Source organism: Phyllostomus discolor, chromosome 1 (genome assembly GCF_004126475.2).
Source record: "Phyllostomus discolor isolate MPI-MPIP mPhyDis1 chromosome 1, mPhyDis1.pri.v3, whole genome shotgun sequence".
In the NCBI taxonomy this organism is placed as follows: domain Eukaryota; kingdom Metazoa; phylum Chordata; class Mammalia; order Chiroptera; family Phyllostomidae; genus Phyllostomus; species Phyllostomus discolor.
In genome coordinates this window covers 183,797,708-183,819,917 of record NC_040903.2, presented here as the reverse complement: position 1 = coordinate 183,819,917, position 22,210 = coordinate 183,797,708, and the positions used below count along the sequence as shown (strand labels likewise).

Here is a 22,210-nt window from a genome sequence, read left to right as displayed (position 1 = left end):
TAGAATATTTAAAAGTTTTAAAGGTATGGAACAGATACACGGTTAAATGAAAAGAAGGTAGAAGAATGGTAAACAGTACTGTGGAAAATGGCTATTTTGATAATTTAATTCTTAGAAGTATTTCTGTAACGGCATCATTTACCTTTAATGAACAAAAATCTTCTTTATGAACAATTAAAATAGAATAAAAGAAAATGGATGCAATTATTCTTAAGTTGGGAAAATAAGTTGTTTTCCTCAAGAAAGAACAAAGTTAACAAATAAAGCTTTGAAACCAGAAGCCTTAAGATGAATAATTGTGTATTACATGTTTTCCCCAGTTGGATTCACCACATAGCAGGGCATTTTTTAACGGGAGGAGAGTGGGAAGAAATCATGCAGTTTAAGAAAACAGAAGCATGTTTCTCAACCTAAGTTGTAGCCACTGCTTTGATTTTTGAGTTATCTCAGGGCCGATAAGTGTATACTCCAGCACATGAAACAAAACCAGAAAATATACCTAAAATGTAATCTTTGTTTCTTCTTTCTTCAAACCTTGTTTTCTAAACTCATTCTTAGGCAAAGCAAAAAGAAATGTTTGTTTTATTACGTAAGAAATAAACTTCATTTGGTATTCAATTGACTTTCTAACTTAGCAGACAGGACTTTACATCTCCAAATACTGAAAATAAATTACATTCTTGGCCCTTGCTTTAAAAGGTTAGAGAGAATAAATGCACACCCTGGTAGTGTTCTAGTGATCTCCCTAATCTCAGTTGCACTTTGTCAGAACGAGGTAACTGGTAGTTAAGTGAAATACCCTAGATCAAAGGGGGATTAATCACCAACTGAATCCTTGCTGAATAAACCTGTCATTCAAGAAAATTATTTCCACTGAACTTAGCAGAGGATTGAAGGTATTTGCATAACAGGGACCAACGCACTTCAGCCAGGTTAAAAGGTTCAGAATTCATCCTATGTTTAGCTTTTTGCCTCCTTTTCCTTTCAGCAGCGTGGTACAATGGTTTCTAATCTGATAATACAGCTAACTATCTAAATGATGTCAGAACAGGAAAGTATTGCAAAGTTTGGATGAGGGATGGATCAATTTCACTTTCAGTAACTCCTAAATCTGATTTGTTGGAATTTAAGATGTAATCCTAAAAAAGTCCCTTAAACCTGAGGACTGTTTATTAACATCCCTTTTCTGACCTTTGTCTTAAAACAACCGTTCAGCTGCGGCAGCAGTCCCGGCCCAGGCTCTGGATGAAAGCCCCACCTACCTACCTCCCAGGGGTGGAGCAGGAGCTATGTGTGGCTCTAAAGTGACATACTATAATACTGAAATACTATAATAAAAATATTAGTTGTTGTTCTTATGTATAAAATTGTGCTTTCATACAGTGTATAAACTCACAATAATTTAACTCATATTTAGTTGATGTAAAAAGAACTTAAATTTTATCAGACTGTTTAATTAAGAAACCATTTTTAAACAAATAGTTTTTTTAAAGAACTTTTGACAAAGCTATTGTTTACTTCAAACCTGATCTTCAAATTAATTATTTAAAAAAGTAAAAAAAATGCCCACCCCTGTAAGTGTATTACTGTCTTTAAAAAGTTTTAAAAACACTGTTTGGAAAAGAAGGGTTATATCGAAATCATGAACCATCTTTTCTGGAGCACTTTTTTTCAGAAATGTAACACTTTCTGTACCTTTTGAGTCTACTGAAGCATAATTACTTATATGATAGATATTATATTTCATAATCATATTTTTGCACTAAAAGGGAATTTAGCCATTTTGCATCTAGAGTAGGTGTGATACCATCCAAATCTGTGGAAGTAGGTGCTCATATTCACTGCAAACGCAAAGTATCTTTCAAGTTAAAAATGCAAAGAATAGTTATCAAAGAAAATGAATAAAATCCATAGTGAGATAATTTTTTAGAAAATGATTGAAGTTTTAACCCAAGAAAGGACTCTTAGAGTGTCTTATAGCTTAGAATAAGAGCATGTCAATCACGATTAAGCTTCTGGAATCGGAATCCCTTTGAAATGCAGCTGTTTCTTCTTTAATTGTGGCAGCAGACTCTCAAGAAAAGAAAGGTCCAGCCTTAAAGATGAGTAAGGAATACAAAATAGCTCAGGATTAGTTGTGGAGTTCAAAGGTCGCTAATTACACTAAGGAGTTCCCAGACACAGGGAAAACATTAAACAGGTCACCTACCAAACGGGAAACGGACTTTGTCTTCAGAAATTATCCTGAAGTGACAGGTTTCTAGACAAAATCAAAAGCATCACAATGTGTCCAGCTGATCTTAACAGGATGAAAACATGAGTTGGTTTCAGTTCTGTAGTGCAACATTAGGGCGGGATGGTGACAGATGGCATCAGCTTGCCCACGGCCCACACTTTTTCCAGGACGCCCTAGATTTTCCTCAGGTTTCTAGAAACGTCAAATCAAACATTCACTGGTTTTTCTGATTGTTTACAAAGCAAGTTTTCCCTAGAGGATTATTATACCGAATCATTGTCTACTCACTAGATAAATGCCTCTTGCCTTGTTTTAGTGTGCTTTGCTAAACATTTATACAATCACGATGCCCAATGGCTCCATTAATATTAATGTAAGTTAAATGTTAAGCTTTCCTTGAGTTTAAGAGAGATCAAATAACTTAGGGGGAATATTTTTTTTATTCTTTCAAAAAAAAAAGGTTTTTACTACTGATTATCTATGATTAAGCTAGAATAACAAGTTAAAAATCCTGGTTAGGCAGTTATTCTATTTCCTTTGTTACTTGGGATAATTTTGAATGGAGAACATTATGCCATGATAATGCCTTGCAGAGAATGAGAGTTTATAATGAGTAGGATTGACTTTACTTTAAAAATCATATTTCAAATCCTAAATTTATATGCAATATTCCTTCAAACTCTCTTTCAAGGACTTAGCAGCTTTTTCTAAGCCTTTCCTTAGGAAACTCATTAAAAAATAGAAACCAAGATGTAATTTAATTGAATACTAATCTATAATGTATATTTTTTCATAACACTTCTAATTCTGTAAAAAGAAACTTGACATGAATTAAGTTTTGAGAATCTTGAGATTTCACCTTTTCTTTTTTTCTTTAAATTTTATTTTAATCATTGTTCAAGTACAGTTTTCTGCCTTTTACTCCAATTTCAGCCTACCCACCCATCCCTCCCCACTTCTCTCCCATTACCACCCCTCCCCTAGGTTTTGCCCACATGTCCTTTAAATTTGTTCCTGTAAACCCTTCCCATTCTCCCCTGAAATCCCCCCCTCTTCTCTCCCCTCTGGTCACTGTCAGCCTGTCCTCTATTTCAGGTCTTTAACTATATTTTGCTTGTTTCTTTGTTTTGTTGTTTAGGTTCCTGTTAAAGGTGAGATCATATGGTATTTGTCTTTCACTGCCTGGCTTATTTTGAGATTTCACCTTTTCTTGAAGGGTCACTTCAAGTCCAACTTGACAATGAACTGCTTTGGAAACAGAATGAGACATATAATTGTCAAGACAGGTAGAGAATAAAGAGCATGACTAGATTCTGAGGAATACAGAAGAATGCTAGTAAGAGAGTAAGAATAAACACCTTAAGTAGAATTATGCAGATTCTTTATAAGTCAACTGGATAGTTCTGATTAAGAACAGGCTACTATTTAGACAATTTCCCTTTGTTTTCATTGGCTATTTTTTCAAGAGATTTATAGTTGTTTCTAATATGGTCTCTAGTATTCTATATCAACACAATGTAGTAGGTACTTAGTACTCAGGTTTGGAAGAACAAATACTTTTTTTTATCTTGCATGTCATCTACAATTCATCGGGGGTGGCTGCCTGTAGCTCTGCACTGAAGAGGAGCCTGAGCCTGCATCCAGAAAGCTCAGTGGACAGATGTTGCGCGTGGGTCACCGGCCAGCAGTGACCACGGAACACTGTGGATGGCTCGCCGAAAAACACGCGAGAAACAAACATACAAAGAGACAAACTAGTTTTTGTGGGGAAGTAGGGACGAAATAGCCACCCCCCCTAGTGGGGAGGGCCCTGATTTACCATCCATACATGCTTTTATTGGGCTCATTTTGTATAATAATTCAGGCAAAGTACAGTACTCATTAGGGGGAAGTAAGAAACTACAGAAAACAAGGAACTCTGCTGGTCTATTTTTGAGTCAGGGTCAAAGAGCTGTAAGACTTTGAGGAACAAACTTCCTCCTTGGACCCCTCTCATTCAACTGAAAGCATTCTAAACAAAGGTTTCACAGTAATTTACATGTTCTTTCTTAGGCCTGATCACCGGGGGAATCCGCTCTTTTCAGCACAGAGCTGCACCACCCTGTCATTGTTTCAGGCTTAGCACGGGAACTAAGGCAATAAGGAGATTTTCTCCCAGATGATGAGGACTCAGGCTATGTCAAAGCCGAGGAGTGAGGGTCCATCACCCCCTTTTTGCTGCAGCCCCCCAAGTCCTTCTTTTGGGGGGCCTCCCAAAGTGATCGTGCCTGGCTTAGGTCGTTCCCCCCGTGGGGAATCTTACCCGTCTTTGGCTAACCGACCAAGCTTTTTGGGGTTCAGTTATGAATAAAGCAGCAGAAGCGGCATTCCTGCCAGGGAGACAAGCCCTTGTCCCCTTGCTAGCTTACGGTTCCAAGGGCGTTCCCTTAGCCTTAGCCTAGGTGGGGGGTTTCAGCTTCTGATACCAGTCAGGGCGGTTCCCAACAGACAGAGGGGACTGTGATTGATTAGCCATGTCTGCCACAGGTACAGGAAGGACCATGTGGCAGGCTGACCCAGGACTACTCTAAAATAAGCCTGAAATGAATCACTAGTGGTTTATGCTCTGAATTATATTTGAGTAAAATCAAAAGGTAACGAAGTTGGAGACATTAATCTTTTAAAAAATTTTTTCAAACTATGTCAGACTAAAAACATTAAACAAGAGCATTTTTAATGATTAAAGCATTCAATGATTTCTCACTTACAGGTTATATGCATACACATTAAAATTAAAGACTAATTTAATGTAGGCTATGTTACTATTGCATAAATCCCATTTAGATATGAGATAATTACAGTAATAATGATCCATATGTTACTGGAGCGGGAGCTTTAGAATTCCATATGTAATAATCAGAAGAAATTAGTTTCCGGTCTGAAAAATAAAAGAAAGAAATGATAAGGCTATATTATATTAACAAAAATTTAGTAAGAGACTGATATTGTAAATTGTGGAACACAATTATTTCAAGTAAGGCAACACTCTGAAATATTTGTTTGATTTTATCAAGGCATACTTAACTTTCACCACTTTAAAAACATGAGTTCATTAAAATATTTAAGTAATCCACTTTTAAGCTTATTTATGACAAATTTATGTCAATATGCCTTACTTATGCCAAATCTGCTAATTTGCCCCCTCACATTTTCCCTAACTTCTATTTCTTATGGACCATTATTTCGAGAACAAATACTCTTTTTTGTAACCTGTTTACCAAGGTCCTAATTCTGATCTTGTAATTAATCTCTACTCATTCAAAGTTTCAGAGATATAAATATACAACCTTCTAACAATGTTTTTAAAAGACTGCTTCAATGATTTCTTATAGTTTTGATCAAATTTAAGCTTTTTGCTTTAATAGCTTTGTAGCTTTAGACAAATGAACTAAAGTTTTCTGATATACAAAATTAAGGTAATGCTAATTTGAGCTAGACATATGTACTGCACATTTCGGACTATAAGACGCCCCCCCCCCCCCCCCCCGCCCCCCGAATAGTGGTTGTTAATGCTGCTGTTGAGTTCTGTTTACATTTACACTGCTGAAATTTTATATTATTTATGTTATTAAATATCTTACTACATTTTTTGCTTCAAAAATTTTCCCCCTATTTTCCTCCTCTATAACCTAGGTGTGTCTTATGGTCCAAAATATGGTAAGTTCTTTTTTTATTGTTGTTCGAGTACAGTTGTCTCCATTTTTACCCCACCACCTCCCTCTGCCCCATAAATTTTTATTATCATATGAATCACTAAATATCCAATTCTGCCTTTTTTTACTCTTCTTCTTCCTAATGAAAGAATACAGGTAGGATAGCTAGGATGTATTACTTTATCCTTTTTTTTTTTTCCTCCAGTTTGGGAACTCAACAACATTGAGAGTCAACACAGCATACAGCTTAAACAGCCAGACTCTGAGCCAGACTACTTGGGTTTGGTTGCCAGTTCTGCCACTTACTAATCATGTGACCCTAACCTCTCTGTTCTGTCAGCATCCTCATCTGTAAAATGGAGATAACTTAATAGGATGTTGTAAATATTAATGAGTTAACACATATAAAATATTTAGAACTGTGCCCGGCATACAGTAAACAATAAATGTTAGCTATTATTATTTAAATTAACATTTTGCACTCAATAACTCATGGATATAATCTAAAATATTGGTGTTTGAATTTAGACAAAACTACTGGTTTGTCCAAACTGACATTACTATATTATGCCTCCACATACATACAACTTACATTATGAAGACTATTCCGTATACATGTATCTCTTTAAAAGGCTGTCAAAAAATAAATGGTATAGTAGAAAACAGGAAAAACTTTAGGGAGGTAAAGAATATGACACAGAATTACATAAAATTTATTATTGCTCTTCACAAGTAATTGCTTAGAATACTGTAGTTCTGAGTTCCAGAATTCTTTTGAAAATTTCAAGTAAGAAGTCCTGTCCTATCTTTTCTATTTTAAGGACCCTAATCCTTAGCTTAAAAAAACTTATCTAAATACAGTAGTTCTTTTCTCCTTAATATATGAGGTAAACCATTTCTGCTTACATTAGCTTACTCTGCCTCATTCTAGCTACATTTCTGTTCTATATTGCATATGTGTATTTGTTCTGGATTAAATAATTTTGAATTCACTTATAAATTACTTTTTGTCTCCCTAAATTTTCATATAGATTGTATACATATTTTGTTACAACCAACAAATTCACCAAAGGCAGGAAACCTTCTTTCTATTGCCTTCCTATTTGTAAAATAGAGAAGGTACTAAATAATGCTCATTGCCTACAACATTTGCTAGAAAGTTAAAATTTTAAATAATCATATGTAGCATTTATTGAATCCATGCTACATGCTAAGCATCATGCTAAGTGCCTGGCCAATATAATTTTATTTAAACCTCATGACAGTCACAAGGTAAATAATACTATTATTTCCATTTTACAGATGAGGCAACTAAAACTTTGAGAAGTTTGCTTACTTGCCTAAAATCACACAGATAACAAACTGTCTAAGCTAGAATTAAACCTCTAGTCTGTTCAACATCAAAGCCCCTGTGAGCAACCCCTACATGAAAGTGTATATTAGCAGAGTAAAATAAATCTAACTTTATACTAAAGCCCAACTCTATGTCAATCCTTGCTCATCTAGACAAGTTTACAAATAGAAGATGACAGAGGGCAATGTAAAGTACATCAAATGTTGCACAGAACAGAATCACACCAAAATTTTTATAAATTGGGATTGCTCCCTCATCTCTTTGTTACATTTTAATTTTACCTTAGGTAATAACTGCATAACACCATTTTAATTCCCTCAAGTCAGTATGAATCTATACAACTTACGTGTACTTATTTTTGGTTTTCCCGATGCAAAAACTTGAACAGAATGCTGATCTGCATAACACCCAGTAAGTGTGTAGTCTAAGATCCTAAAACGAAGCTAGAAAAAGAGAAATGTACCAAAAGTTAAGGTGATTCTTTGGTAAAAACAATGGTCACACTTTTTCCTTTGGCATAATTTTAGGAATTTACTTCACACAGTTCACAAAATTAAAATCACAGAATATTAAACTTGAATATTGTGTGTGTGCATATTTACAAATATACACACATCATTTCCCCTTTGCATTAGGGCCATTTTTTTTGTAAGGCTGGCATTATGAAGTCCTTCACATGTACCAGGCACTTTGCTAACATGAACTCTAATCCTGCAAAGTATCCCTATTGTACAAACAAGGGAACTGAAGCTAAGAGCTGGCATTTGAACTCAGTCCTGACTGATTACAAAAGCTGATGCTCTGTATATTCTTTTCTATCTCTAGGCTATGTGGTATATTTAGATCATAATTCTTCTATAGGCAGAGACATATACATATTCTACCAAAACACAAGAATGCAATTACTAAAAGAGAAACACCAGTTTATTCTGGTGTTTGGAAGAAACGAGATGCTGTACTTAATGGTCTAGAAAACTGAAATTCAACTTTTATATAACTAAGCTTAGAAATCACCCTTTCTCTCACAAACCTTTCTAAAATGTAATCCTTACTTCCTAGGTTTAATTAATAGTGTGGTATCATCGGTATAATAAATGGCATAATAGTATAATAGTATTATGTTGCACTGTAATAGAAAGGGCCATTAGTACCTTCTCTGAAAGCAGTGCTGGGTGCCTGCATCACAATGATAGTCACGGGAGCTACGAAAGTTCTGCAACTTACGCGGCTCCAGTTTCCTTTTGCTGTGCTTCTCTTCATTGTTGCTGCGAAAAGTGCCTGATTTTGCAATATCCTGATATCTTTTACTATGCTTTTCCCCTCCCATCTCCCTTCTCTGCAAATTTCTCCTATTTCCTCACTTTCTTCTCCCAATTACCAACCTAACTGATCACTTACGTAGAATGTAATTTTCAGATCTTTGACATTTTTCCTCAAATTATCTCAATACTAAAGGGCTTTTGCTTGCTTGTTTAATATAATTCTGGATGCTTAAAGTTACAAGATTGATTTCCACAAAACTAGATATTATATAAATCTGTTTAGTGAACACAGATAGGTAGTACATACTTCTGATTAAATTATAAGTGGTTAGGTGATGGAAATGAATAGAAAAGTCATAATCCCCACCTTTGAAAGACATACAGTTTAGTGACACCCCACATTTTTTTCTGAAAAATATCTGGAAGCAGTAATTTTTAAAATAATCCTTGAAACAAAGCTTGTGGACATAGCTGAAACCAAGACAGAAGAAGTATCACAAGTATACTTCGGACTTTACCATTTCCCCTAATGCTCTCATGTATAGATTTCAATCTCTCTTCTTTGATACCACTCTGTTTAGGTTTTTCTGCTACCTTTTTGATCACCCCTTCAAGTTCTTTCATCGGTTCTTCCAAATCTTCCTCCTTATTTTATCTTTTTCTTGATCTTATTTCTACAGTCTCAACTACAGTATTTCTTATCTATGGATAACTCCTAAATCCTGTGTACAGTTGAGCTCTCTTTTGAGAATCAAGTTCCAAGTTGTTAGCTACCTACTAGACACTTACACTGGGACATGTTGCTACCAACAGCACCATACATGACATGAAACGCACTCCCTCTCAACTTTCTCCATATCCATATTATCTTCTAAGTACTTTATCGATCCATTCATCAAATAGTTATGTGGCAGGTACTGGTCTAGATGTTGGTAATACAACAACGAATGAATGAGACTCGCATGGTCTCTGCTCTCTTGGCGCTTGAAGTCTGGTTTCAGTTACACCCTTTTTAAATCAGTGGTCCCCAATCTTTTCGACACCAGGGACCAGTTTTCCCACAGACTGGCAGTGGAGAGTGGTACTGGTCCACAGCTTAGGGGAATGGGGACCTGTGTTTTAAATAGCACCATCTTTGATTTAAAACTATCTCTTGTCTCTATATTTAATTAGTGACCAAGGCTTTACCTTTATTACAACTCCTATAGAAGTCTCTTCCTTTCTCTTTCTGTGATACCACAGGAGCTCAGCATGATTAACTTATTACCTTTCATCCAGAATACTATTAGAGCTAAAAAATAGTTTGTTTATAGTTATTATTTCTCTTGCCTTCCTCACATACATTCTAGATTAATCTTCATATAGTATAACTTTCTGAAAGAACATTCCCCTCTCAAAAAAATAATATTTTCTAACAAAGGAATAGAAGTCAGATTCAAACCCTCTATAATCCAGATCTAAATCTTATCCAGCTGTATGTGTTACTATTGTTCCTGATACTGGTTCCTACATGCTTTGTTATCCTTCATTCCTGTGATTGTTACCTCTTTAACCTATACAAATGTTAGTCAGTCTTCATGTTTTCATATTCATGCTTAGCTGGGCCTCAGAGTTTTGTTTAAATTCCATCTCTACTGTAATGCTTTCCTTGACCACTTCAGTCAGAAGTGCTCACTCTTTCCTTGAAACACCAAAAACAGTTAGCTCTGATCAATTATTGACACGGACCATTGAAAAAAATCCCTAGAGGAAAAGGACTACATCTTACATTTTCCGTATACAAATCTCAAATATGATAATTGCAGTTAGGCAGAACTAGATTGCGTTCAGGTAGGTAGGCCATGTTTACCTGTTTCATGTTAAAAGTTTTAAAGTATAAAGTGAAATAGAAATTGACTAATACTAAACAAAAAGAATCTCACAAAAATAAAAAAAGAATAGCACAGACAAAACCCACACACCCAGAATTTATAAAACAGTGGCTAGAAAACATTAAAAATTAATTAGATATATGCAATTTAGAAACAAAGGAAAGGTTTCTAATATATTGAGTCATAGAAGTATATTTACCTTTAAATATGCTGTATTCCCAGTGCAAATGTGGTCAAATGGCTGCTTGTCATGGTTCTTGGCTCCAAAAGTTACAGTTCCAGAAAGACTAATTTCCATTGATTTTGGGAATTTCTGTCCTAAAAACAAAAATACACAATATCCTAAGTTAAGCAGATTCTACAGCTAGTGAATGAGAAATAATCAATAAACAAAACCCAGCTCACCAATAATCCAGATCAATAAGCTTTTCTCTCGAAATACTTCGAGCTGGCCAAAACTAACTTTGTATTCCACATGTGTGATTGGACCTCTTTAAAAAAGGACACAATAAAAAAAAATGATCACAGATACAATAATTTTAAGAAATCTAAGTCAAATCTTGCTACTGTTACTTAATACAAGATAAAAGCATTTCAATATTCAAGTTTACAGAATAGAGTAGAACAAATAATTATTATATCTCAAAAAAACACCAGAAACAATAAATATTTTTGGTGATGACATATATTCATTATTAATTCTGAAGACATTTTTGGTGGTGATTTACATTTTATTATTAGTTCTAAAGACATCTATAAAAATCATAAAGAATATATAGTCATATGGATTGACATAACATTAAAACTATTATTTTATTATACACTAGATACCCTTTGAAAAGAACCATGCTGTAGAACAAGTTTAAGAGAATTATGAGGATACAGTTGACCCTAGACCAACACAGGTTTCCTAGTTCAAACCTGTGTTGTTCAAGGGTCAACCTTTCACATCCATGGTTGGGATCTACAGGTGTGGAGGGGCAATTGTAGTTAAACTTTTGAGGGTTCAGAAGTTATAGGTGGAGTTTTCCACTGCGCAGGGGTCAGTGGCCAGACCCTCGATTGTTCAAGGGTCAACTGTAATCTTATGATACGAATGGCTTAATTCACCAGGTAGCTGATAGTTGGGCTTGACCTGACTTGTATGCAGAGTGCAGAGAAATTGCTAGAAATAAAGCCAGGAGTGAAACAGTCTCTGAGAAAGCTACACTGGTGTAAGTTTATATTTACTGGCAAGTTTAACCAAAAAATAAAGACACATGTAAAGGTAAAGAGATTATTTTTATTGACTACGTTTTGGTTCAGAATCAGCATTCATTTGAGAGACATAAAAAATCTTAAAAATAAGGTAGAAAAACAAAGACAGGTAATTTATGGCGGGGCAGTGAAAATGCACTGAGGAAGGAAGAAATTATGGCATCATGTTACTTTATTCCTACCTATTGTAAAATGGTATATGAGCTTCACAGAATTCAAAATTGTTTTTCACACTTTCATGAAGTTTTAAATTAGCTGTTATTTTTAGTTGTATTCCTTCCTCATTCATTTGATAAAAGCCCAAAATTGGGGGGACAGGAACCTGGAAATAAACATAAACAAACTTTTCTATAATACCAAGGTTAATTAAGTCTAAAATATCAATGGTGATTTACAAAAAAAAGTCTCGCAGTATATGCTCAATATATACAGGCATGTCTTTAATGACTACTGGGTTACTCCAAGTTGTTTGGATAATAGATGATGGAGTTACATTTGTTATAAGTACATGGATTCTTCCATCTCTTTCTGTCTTCAGAGATGAGAAAGGTGCTTACAAAGGTGTGCAGTACATTCTTACATTCTTCTTCCTACTCTTGTTAGTCTAGGTTCCCCTCTTCCCCTCCTCCAGATTCTCTGTGACCTGCAATTCAGGACATGCACTAACACACTGCCCATAGTTCCTGCTGCCCTATTTGAAAATTGTGATTACCCACTACCCATCAGTGACTTAATTAATTGGTTATCACTAATTGACTGAAAGGGAGACAATCTGTAGGGTGGAATAGCCAATTACTATTTCTGTACACATGAAGTAAAAAGCAGGAAGAACCTATTTTACAGTATGTATCCTAGAGCTCGAGGACACGTGCGAGCAGAGAAAGCCAGTCGGAAGAGCAGACTGAGAAGCAGAGATGAGACAGCCAGTGTAGACCTTGAGTACAGAGTGATTTTAATTTTCTGATTCTAGTTCCATTATGGCCTGGGTCTTCTACTTCTTATCCTTGAATGACAATGAGATCGCCTCCTGTATTCTCAAAATTAACTCTCTTTACTTAAGCTAGCTTGAGTATGTTTTTCTAAACTACAGATTCACAATTACAAGAAACAAATGGTACAGTAGAAAAGATGTGGGGTTCAAATGTAGGCTCTGCAACTTACCAGTTATATGACCTTGTACAAGTCATTTAACTTCTCTGAGACTCTCCTCATGTAAAATGGGGCAAATAATACCTATTCTCAGGGGCTTTAAAAGTACTAGAGAAAATACAAGTGAATGCCTAGGACAAGGTCTGACACACAGCAGTTATTCAATAAGCAATAAAGAGCTATTAATAATATTATATATTTGTAATCACAGTTGCCTAGGATTAGGGAGGTATTTTTAAATGTTCACAGTTCAAACAATGACTAAATCATACCAAGTTCTTTCTTATGAGCATGAATTCCTTATTCAAAAACATTAAAAAAAAAAATCCCATGATTTTGAAAACCATTCAGTGCTGTTACAGGCACCAGAGATTAAGAGGCATCCAGGTCGAAGAATTGAAACTTCATCATCATCAATCACTCTCTGGTAAATAACTCATAAAAAGTTTTCCTTTGGACCGAATGTATGACTTGCAAAGTCTCAACTTTTCTAAGGTTGTTTACCTGGGAGGTGTAGTAGCATAAGTTGAATGACTCTAAAGGTGGACTGAATGGAAATTTGTAAGGTCCGCTAAATGCAGAGTCATCCATTGCATCGATGCTACTAGAAGTCAGAATGGCAGAGTCAAGAGAAGTCACACAAGGATGAACTAGAATATCCTGAAGTGGAGATCCATTGGTGGGGAGACTCAAGCTGATGGTAACATTTGGCATGATTCCTTCTAAATCACACTGTAATACAAAAGGAAACACATTACCAAGATCTTAGAAGCATAAATCTTCTGGGTGAGGCTTTTCTGACTTTATCTGAGTCATTTTCCACAATGTAACTCACTTTTCTCTCAAAGTATCGTTCTCTGCGCTTTCTGTGCTCTCGTTAACAGTTTGATCATGCTCTAGACATCCAACCCAGAGACCAGGAGAACCTTCCTGGAGCCCTCTGCCTATATTTATAACCCGTAAAAAGCTATTTCAAACCCACTGACTTCTCTCCATTCTTGTTGCAAACGCATTGGTACAGGCCCTTACAATTTTTGTCATAGTCTTCTAAATGTATTTGGATTTGTTTTCTTCTAATCAATCCACCCTTGATCAGTATCAAGTTATCTTAATAAAAAGATAATTCTCATTATATTTTGACCACATTCAAAACCTTTCAGTAGTTTTCTCTCAGTTTTGTATTACTTTTAAAGCTTTTCATTTCTTTAATCATTTGTCTACCCTGCAACTAATGCTGTAGACATAGGATGCTTTAATTTTCCTGAATGAATTATAAAGTGTTTTACCTCCATGCTTTTGTATGTGCTATTCCCTCCAGCTACAATCTTCTTTTCTCTTTGTAACCTCAGCTTATTTGATGCTTTGTGTGAGGCCTTACATTCTGTATTGTCACCTCCAGAGCCTACCCCTCCAATGGAGAGAAGCCCAGGATCTTTCTCCTGTGTGGTCTGGGTTAGTTTGCCAATGAGAGGTACTCATGAGAGACTTGGGAGGTAGAAGGGAAAAGGAATATTCTAGGAAGGCCATGGAAGCCAAATTTGACAGCTTTACAGACCTCTATTTTTCTTGGTACCTCTAGTGTCTAGCACGTGGCTATGCATAAGAGACACTCAAAATATGTTTGCTGAATGGGTCACTGTTTTCTAATTTAGAAGCCTACCTTTGTTTACCATTCTAATACGAAATATTTCACCTCTTTATCTACTGCTTGACATATGTGTGAATTCAAGAATATACATGCTATAAAATGTAAGCACATAGGGAGCAGGCAAGCATATTAACAGTACCATGTATACTTAGTGTCTTATAAAGGTCTTTTGGTGACAGTTACAATAAAATCTATCACATTTGAAAATAAAAATGCCAAATAGTCTTACTACAAAACTTTAAAATATTTTAATGTTTCAACTTCTAAACATCTGCTACTTTACTTTCTCCACATGAGCTAGCAAGAAAAATGAAAAGTTATGATTTTAGACAGGTATTTGTGGATAATAAAATAAGCAAATATTAACAGCAAATACTATTAAAATTTTAAAATATTCAGTTTATACTTATTAAATTAGCTTCTAACATACTTACAGGGATCAGAAAATTATAGCCATTATGGAAACCACCAACAAATTATCCACTTCCTAGGAATTTAAAATACCAGATCACCAGTCATCTACTATAGAATGAGGACATCTATTCCAGAAGAAATCTATGTACTACCTTTTAAATCAATCTAGCATATATAAATGTAGACTTTTAACTAGGAATTATGAAAACAGAAGGAACCTAGGAGTTTATCTGATTTTAAAAATCAGAAAAGACTTAAAAACATTATGAATCTTCCCAAGGCACACAGAGATTTAGTGGTGGAGTGGGGACTGGAACTTCAGTCCATTGGCTTTCCGTTGACTACCAGGACTAAGACAAAATGAAGACAATTACTTCTATTTATAATAGGCTTCACAATAAAACTCCTTTAAATACTATTTTCCTGAAGTACTTAAAAGATGTTTGGCTAACAGATACACTATTTACATATAAGTTTAAAGAAATATTTAGTGTGTGGGTTAAGGTGCACCCTTGCACTTTTTATTTTTAGAATAAAATTTTTCAAAGAAGAAAGTTTTCCATCATGATAATTTGTATCAGACAAAGAATAGGACTCAATCCAAAATTCCCACACACAATAAACTAGGATCGGCTTATTAATGAACTGAGACATTTAAACATCATGATAATTAGTAGTAAATGATATATAACATATTGCCTATAAGTCACAGAATGAAAAAAACAGAATTGATGGATTTTCCTACTTTTATCTCACAGAGTTTATAAGAAAAAAAGGATTAAACTGTTTTAAGACTTACAAATAACCACCCATGGACACCGCAATTTCAAAGCTCTTCATGACACCTTATTTCTAGTGACCTCAGTAACAGCTACATATTTTTGATCATGATGGAATTGAGTTTAATATACTAACTTTTAGATCAATTTAGGTTAAAAGGGAAAAGGAAGACCCAATTTGTCTGACAGGACTGTTCTACTTCTCTGTTCTTGCAATCTACTTTTATCTATGAAGTTGTACATAGCTACTCAATATTAAGTTTGAGATATAAAAAATTTCTATTCATAATGCAGAGAATAAAGAAATGTATCAGAAAAATAAAGATATTTGAGAATATTAACACACACTTTTAAAAATTGTACTTGGAAGGTTTTATTTTGGATCATTATTCAACATGGTACTGATCACTGCTAACTGTATTATTATTTTTATTGTCTTTTCCTATTTTCTAACCAGATAACCCTATATTAACTCATTGACTTGTTTAAATAAAACAAGAGCCCTTCAAAATGGTTTTAGATATTAAATCAAGTTTGTCAATTTCACATCTGCTAGAGAAAATGGAAAATAGGTATAGTGGTTTTAAAATATTTCCACGAATTTTTTACTCTTTTTGAAAGGTGGAGCCTAAGTCCAGCCCCTTTGAGTGTGGACCAGAGTTAGTGACCTGTGCTAACAAACAGAAAATGGTGGAAGTGATGCTCTCTAACCTCTCAGTCTTGGTAATAAAAAATTGCTTCTACCTGTGCCCTGCATCTGTCTCTTGTTTAATCATTTGGTCTACAGAAGACTAGTCATCAAGCTGTGAGGACTATCTCTAGCAGCTTGTTGAGAAGGCCACGTGTAAAGGAACTAAGTCCTCCCATCATTAACTAGTCATGTGAATGAGCCACCTTGCAAGTCTGTCTTGTAGCCCCAATCAAACCTTTGGGTGATGTTGCTCCAGCTGATACCTTGACTGTGACCTCATGACAGACTCTACACTAGAAGTTCCAGCTAAGCTGTTCCTGAAATCCTGACCCACAGAAAGTTTGAGGATAATAAATATTCTTTGTTGGGACAGTGGGCAATTCATTACAGAGCAATATTAACTAATACAGTTAGTAGGAATGCAAAAGGTAACTTTACTAAATTTGACATGAACCTAACATCTAATGACTGCTGTTTATGATAAAAATCGACAATGTCACATAACAATGTAAACTAAGGTTAGCAAATTTTATTTTCTCCATAGATGATAAAACAAGTACCAGAGAAAAATCTCACCTTGCAAGTGACAGCTCCAATTACTTGCCATGTATCTGCTATATCCTGTTTATCATATTGCATAGAGTTCACCTTTTCAGTGATAGAAATAGAAACTTGTGGTTTTCCTTTGTATGTTCCAGCTTTCCAGGCTGGTTGTTTTTGTGGATGAGACACAGAGGCAAAATTAATACTATCCAACGAATTCTGTAAGTTGGCATCTAACAAAGTTCCAAATGGGCAAGCCTGTAGAAGCAAGTCAGGCAACTGGCTCAATTTTGTATTTAGCTCAGTGTCATTTTTTGAACTTGAGTGAAGAAAATCCTGTATCCCAAAGAGAAATTCAAAGCCTTGTGAAATTGCACTAATGCTAATTAATGGTGGACGAGGGGATAAAGTTTGTTCAACTAGTGGAACACAAGCATATACTATGCCATTCTTCAGAAAAGCAACCACTGGCCAGAGTTCTTCCCCTCCTACTTTAAGTCCATAGACGGACGTTTTACTGATGTGAGAACAGCTATCACGACTCTCCTCGAAGTCCTTATCTTCATCCAATAATCTAAGTTCGAAGAGCAGTGATTTAAGAAAGGGACCATCTTCAGGAATAGGCACATAACTTGCTCCATTGAAGACTTTGGCTCGTTTTTCAACAGTTGGATACCGCCTGCAGTATGGAAACAAAAAACATTATAAATGATTCTTCCAAATAAAATAAACATGAAAGAATCCAATGCCCCCCCTCAAAACTGAAGGCAAACAGTAATAATGAAATACACAATAATAAATAGCTACACACACAAAAAAACCACAACCTAAAAAACATTTTATTACATGTTAAGTTCTGACTATAGTAATTAACTGTTGTATACTTAGTATATTATCTCAAATGATAAAGTATCATTATCTATTTCTAAAAATAACTCAACTTAGTTAATTTTTTAAAACAGGTAGAGCACATGGTTCTAATTCGAAATCTTAGTCTCTCAGCCATTCAGATTCCCACTTGGCAGGCAAGGATTTTACACCTGGACACATTTTGGGCATCTACAAGAACTCCCCCACCCCCATTCCATCTTAGAAGAGTAGGATCAAAAGCAGTGGTTCAATTTAACTCTCAATAATTTTGAATTCACTAGTTGAGATGACACAATTGTAAAAGGAATCTTCTAGTCTACTCAACCTGTAATGAATAATAGGTACCCTGAGTTTTCTAGCCAACCCCTACAAAAATATATGAGCATTTCAGTAATAATGGTTTACCTTTCTGGCCCTGGAAGATAGTATAAGGTCATAAAAAAGAATATAATCTGAATAATTTTTTTATGATTTGCATGTTCTAGGGTGGATGGTAAGTTTCTAATTCACCCCTTCACGTGGGGAATCAGAATAAAAGGTGCTTCTGTTCATTTACAGAAATGTTCAATCGTGTTTTCCTAGTTCAAAAAACATGTGTTTTCCCTGTTCCTCACCTCTCTATTCCACAGTCCAGAACAAAGTCACCTATTGTCCGTTAACTTCTCTGTAAAGCACCTAACTTCCCCAAGCCTTTTTTTCTTATTTGTAAAATAAAGGGGTGGCTAAAGAATATACCAGTAATTCTCATCAAGGATCAAGAACATACCTGGCCAAGATTATTTTTTCACTAACTCTACTAATAAAATACTGATGTTTACTAATATTCTTTAAAAAGAAAATAAGAATGTATTCAAAGTTATCAATATATTAGTAAAGCTCACTCATTTACATTCTGATGCTTTTTTTTTTTTAAATTGAGAAGGGGAAAGAATTAGCACTCCAGTAAGGTAGTATCAGGTAAATGCCATTTCTTTCTTTGAGTCTCTGAATAAGAATTGTTGAGAACTTTGGACTAAACTCTAGTACAGTGTCTTATCCTCTAAAGAATAATTAAATTTCTTCTTAAGGGCAAGAATCTCATGACTGAATGTAAACATAAGAAGTTAATCTGGGACCTTTTACAATTGTTCAATATGTGATCAATAAATATTTTTTTTGGATGACTCAACCTGTCATTTTAGATTTATTCAAAGCCTTTTCTAAAATAGGACTCACACCTTAAATGGCCCTGCAACTATGAGGTACAATACTAACCTCAGCCAGACTTAACTTGATACTATCTATCTGGGCAGCAAACCTCTAAAATAGAATCTAAACCAAGATTTTTTTGTGGGGGAGAGGAGTGGGGAGTAGATAGATACAGGAAAGATCATTTGCCTTTTTAAATCTTAAGTGATGGCCATTATCCTTTGGCATATACGTGGATAATATTCCAGTGCATATCTGTTTAGCCCTACCCCCAGCCCTGAGAGGTCAGAAAACTGAAATAGGAAAACTTAACTAGTTCATTCAATAATACAGAATTAATAAATGACAAATGACTTATTTGAACCCAACATGCTGTTTCCATAGAAATGTTGAAGTGCCCAACCAAACATATCTTTTTCTTTTGAAATATTCTGAGCACAGTGGAGAGAAATTCTGAAAACAAGCATGACTTCTTTAAGGAGCTTATTTCTGTAAGCAGGAAAAATCTGACCTCTGTGGGATATTGAAATATGCTATGAAGCCACAGATATAAATACAGTATGGTATTGGTACAATAAAAGATAAATAAAGTAACAGAAGTGAGACAGATCAATGTTTATATGGGAAACACAATAAACTACCAATGGCTCCATAAATCAATGAAAAAATATGTATTGTTTGGAAGGTGATGTTGGGAAAGTGGCCCACAGTACAGAGAAAAACAAACTGGGATTCCTGTATTAACAACATATCCCAAGATGGACTAAATTTAACAGATAAAGTGATGAAGTTAGGAAAAGGTAGGGAGATATCCTTGGGAGACAGGGGTAGGGAAAAACTTCAACAAATCTCCCAAAGCACTAACTACTTTGCTTGCAATAAACTCAGTGATTTCTGTTTAATCAAAGGCAACATCAAGTTAACTGGCAATGATAAAGTACCTGTAATAGCTAAAAAAACAACATGGGACTAATGTCAAGAATACACAGTAAACTCCTGCACATTAACAGACACTGCACCCTCCCCAGCAAATCTGAAAGAAAAAATGAACAAAGAGTATCTACAGGCAATTCACAGAAGAAGAAACCCAAGGGCTAACAGTCTTTGCCCTTGGGCAGAGAAAATTAAATGAAAATAAAATACTATACTGGCAAAAACAGTATTAGGAAAGAAAGGAGATACGGGAAACCTTTGCTCTCTGCTAATGATGAGAGTGCAGACTGGAGAAAGTATTATGAAGAGCCAATTATTTGGCAATATTTAGTCAAAATCAGCGTAGATATGCCCCATGGACCTTTTGAGGATATCTATTGCAGCCCTGTTTTGATGGCAGAGCTGGAGGCAACCTGGGATACCTCAATGGGGAAGAGGATAAGCAAAGTGTGGAGAGTGAAATATGGAGTACTAAAGAGCAAGCAGAAGTAATGACCTAGACCTGCACTCTCCAGTGTAGAGGCCACTAACCATATGTTACTTTTTAAAGTTAAAATGAACAACATTGAGTTCCTCAGTTACAATAGCCACATTGCAGAGGCTGCATGTGGTTAGTGGTTACAGTATCAGACAGCATGGATTTAGAACATTTCCCATGTCTATCACTGCAGAAAAGTCTATTGAACAGTGCTGCTCTAGATGATCACAAAATAACATGAAAATTTCTTTAAAATAATGCTGAGAAATCTAACAAATATATGAAAAGTAGTGAAGTCAATAGAACAATTATGTAATTTGAAAACTGCATACACAGACACACAATTACAAGGATAGCAAAAAAAGATACAAGTTACCTATGAGGCAGGGAGAAGGGCAGAAATAAAGATACCCAAGGGAATATATAAGTAAAATGAGGTGTACTTCTTATAGACCAGTGAGGCTAATTAACCATATTGAAGAATATTACTAACCCCCTCACTTCAGGTAAAACAACAAATATAAGTCTGGTACCCTGGGGGAAAATGTAAACTCCAACTGTGATGCCCTTACTAACAAAAATTGTTTAGGATGCAAAGTGGGAATTTTTCATGTTCACATTGCCAACCATTTTTCACTTAAAATTGCACTCATCTTTATCTGTCTCAATCTCAATTCAGAGCTACACTACTTCACTATAGAGCTTTCCTCAGGGAAGAATTTGTTGGCAAGACCAAATTGTCAAAGGCACTGAGAATAAAAGGTGAAACAAATTACTCAATCGTATCCACATTTTACCAAGAGTTATCGTATAGTACTCTTCACAGAGCTCTTCTGATCAAATGCAGCAAATTCTAAAAATGAAACCAAATCAGCTTACATTATCTAAGAAAAAGTGAGTACAATTTAATTTTTGTAGTTTTTCAACTTTATTCAACAATCAGGAACGTTAACCTATCTGAAATTTTCTAGGAATGAAAAAAGAAACATGGTAAGATGAAAATAACAGCCTGGCATTGCTCAGCAAGGGTTTTACACAAGAATGAGTTAAAGCATTGTTGACTGATTTTTATTAATGAAAGAAAAATTTTAAAACGTATAGGGCTCAGTAAGTTTTCTCCCTTTCATCATCTCCAAATCAATGCCAAGCAGGTGGAGTTAATTTTAAGATACCGTGATACTAAATAACACTGTATTAGAAAACACATAATACTGAATATGTGCCACACATCAACTCATTTAATTCTCACAACACTAGGAAGTAGGTGTATTAAAACGTTCACTTGACAGATGAAACAGAGATTAAGTGATTCGCCTACCAGGGATACACTGCATCACAAAACTATGCTTCAGGATCCATCCCTCCGACTGATCGCCCCTGACGATTCAGACTTGCATTTACCTGGAGAATCTGACGGTGCCACAGAGTGGAGTTCCCGGTTCGTGGCTTATGAGCCACACTGCTCGCTGGGCCATGATAAGCCGCTAAAGCATCAGATCACTTCTAAAGCCGCCAGGGAGGAAGAGCGCAGACCAACTTCCTCAGACGGACTTTCATTCATCCGAACCACCTTCTGCCCCACCACAAACACGTCAGGCTCAGCAGAGAAGTTAGTTCCTTCAAATGAAGAGAAATAAAACCTCTGAGTTCGTCCAGGCCAACCCAAACGACAAAAAGTTCTGTGAATCCTCACCTAGAATCTAGAGAACTTATTATACCCCAACCACTTTAGGAGTTGCTTCCTCCAAATTCCACTTCCGGGATGGTGGCCCGCAAGCACCAAGGTTCCCCACTCGCCGGAACGACAAGCCTCTGCAGTTTGCCCGCTGTTTGCTTCCTTCGTCT

General features: G+C 35.5%; 1 protein-coding gene across 2 annotated transcripts; it reads right to left on the bottom strand.

The window, feature by feature from the left end:
• Positions 1–282: 282 nt before the first annotated feature.
• AP5M1 (adaptor related protein complex 5 subunit mu 1) lies at positions 283–22,174 on the bottom strand. 2 transcript variants are annotated; one of them, XM_028506721.2, is made up of 9 exons: positions 21,767–22,174; positions 16,930–17,575; positions 13,326–13,553; positions 11,855–11,994; positions 10,821–10,906; positions 10,615–10,733; positions 7,629–7,725; positions 2,210–5,153; positions 283–2,095 (listed from the first exon to the last, which is right to left on the bottom strand). In XM_028506721.2, the coding sequence occupies exons 1-8, from the start codon at positions 21,838–21,840 to the stop codon at positions 5,071–5,073; spliced, it is 1,473 nt and encodes a 490-aa protein (XP_028362522.1). In that variant the 5' UTR covers positions 21,841–22,174; the 3' UTR covers positions 283–2,095; positions 2,210–5,070. The 2 variants fall into 2 exon arrangements, with proteins under 2 accessions (XP_028362522.1, XP_035866223.1); XM_036010330.1 differs by lacking the exons at positions 283–2,095; positions 7,629–7,725 and having other exon boundaries at positions 5,008–5,153.
• Positions 22,175–22,210: the final 36 nt, after the last annotated feature.

Bases quoted from the DNA above. Each gene is read 5' to 3' on its own strand.
- AP5M1 (XM_028506721.2), bottom strand. From the start codon at position 21,840: ATGGCCCAGCGAGCAGTGTGGCTCATAAGCCACGAACCGGGAACTCCA. The intron at 13,554-16,929 runs GTGAGATTTTTC...TTTGTATTACAG, and splicing joins TTGGAGCTGTCACTTGCAAG to TGTGATTTAGAAGGAATCAT. The intron at 11,995-13,325 runs GTAAACAACCTT...GTTTATTTCCAG, and splicing joins TATGCTACTACACCTCCCAG to GTTCCTGTCCCCCCAATTTT.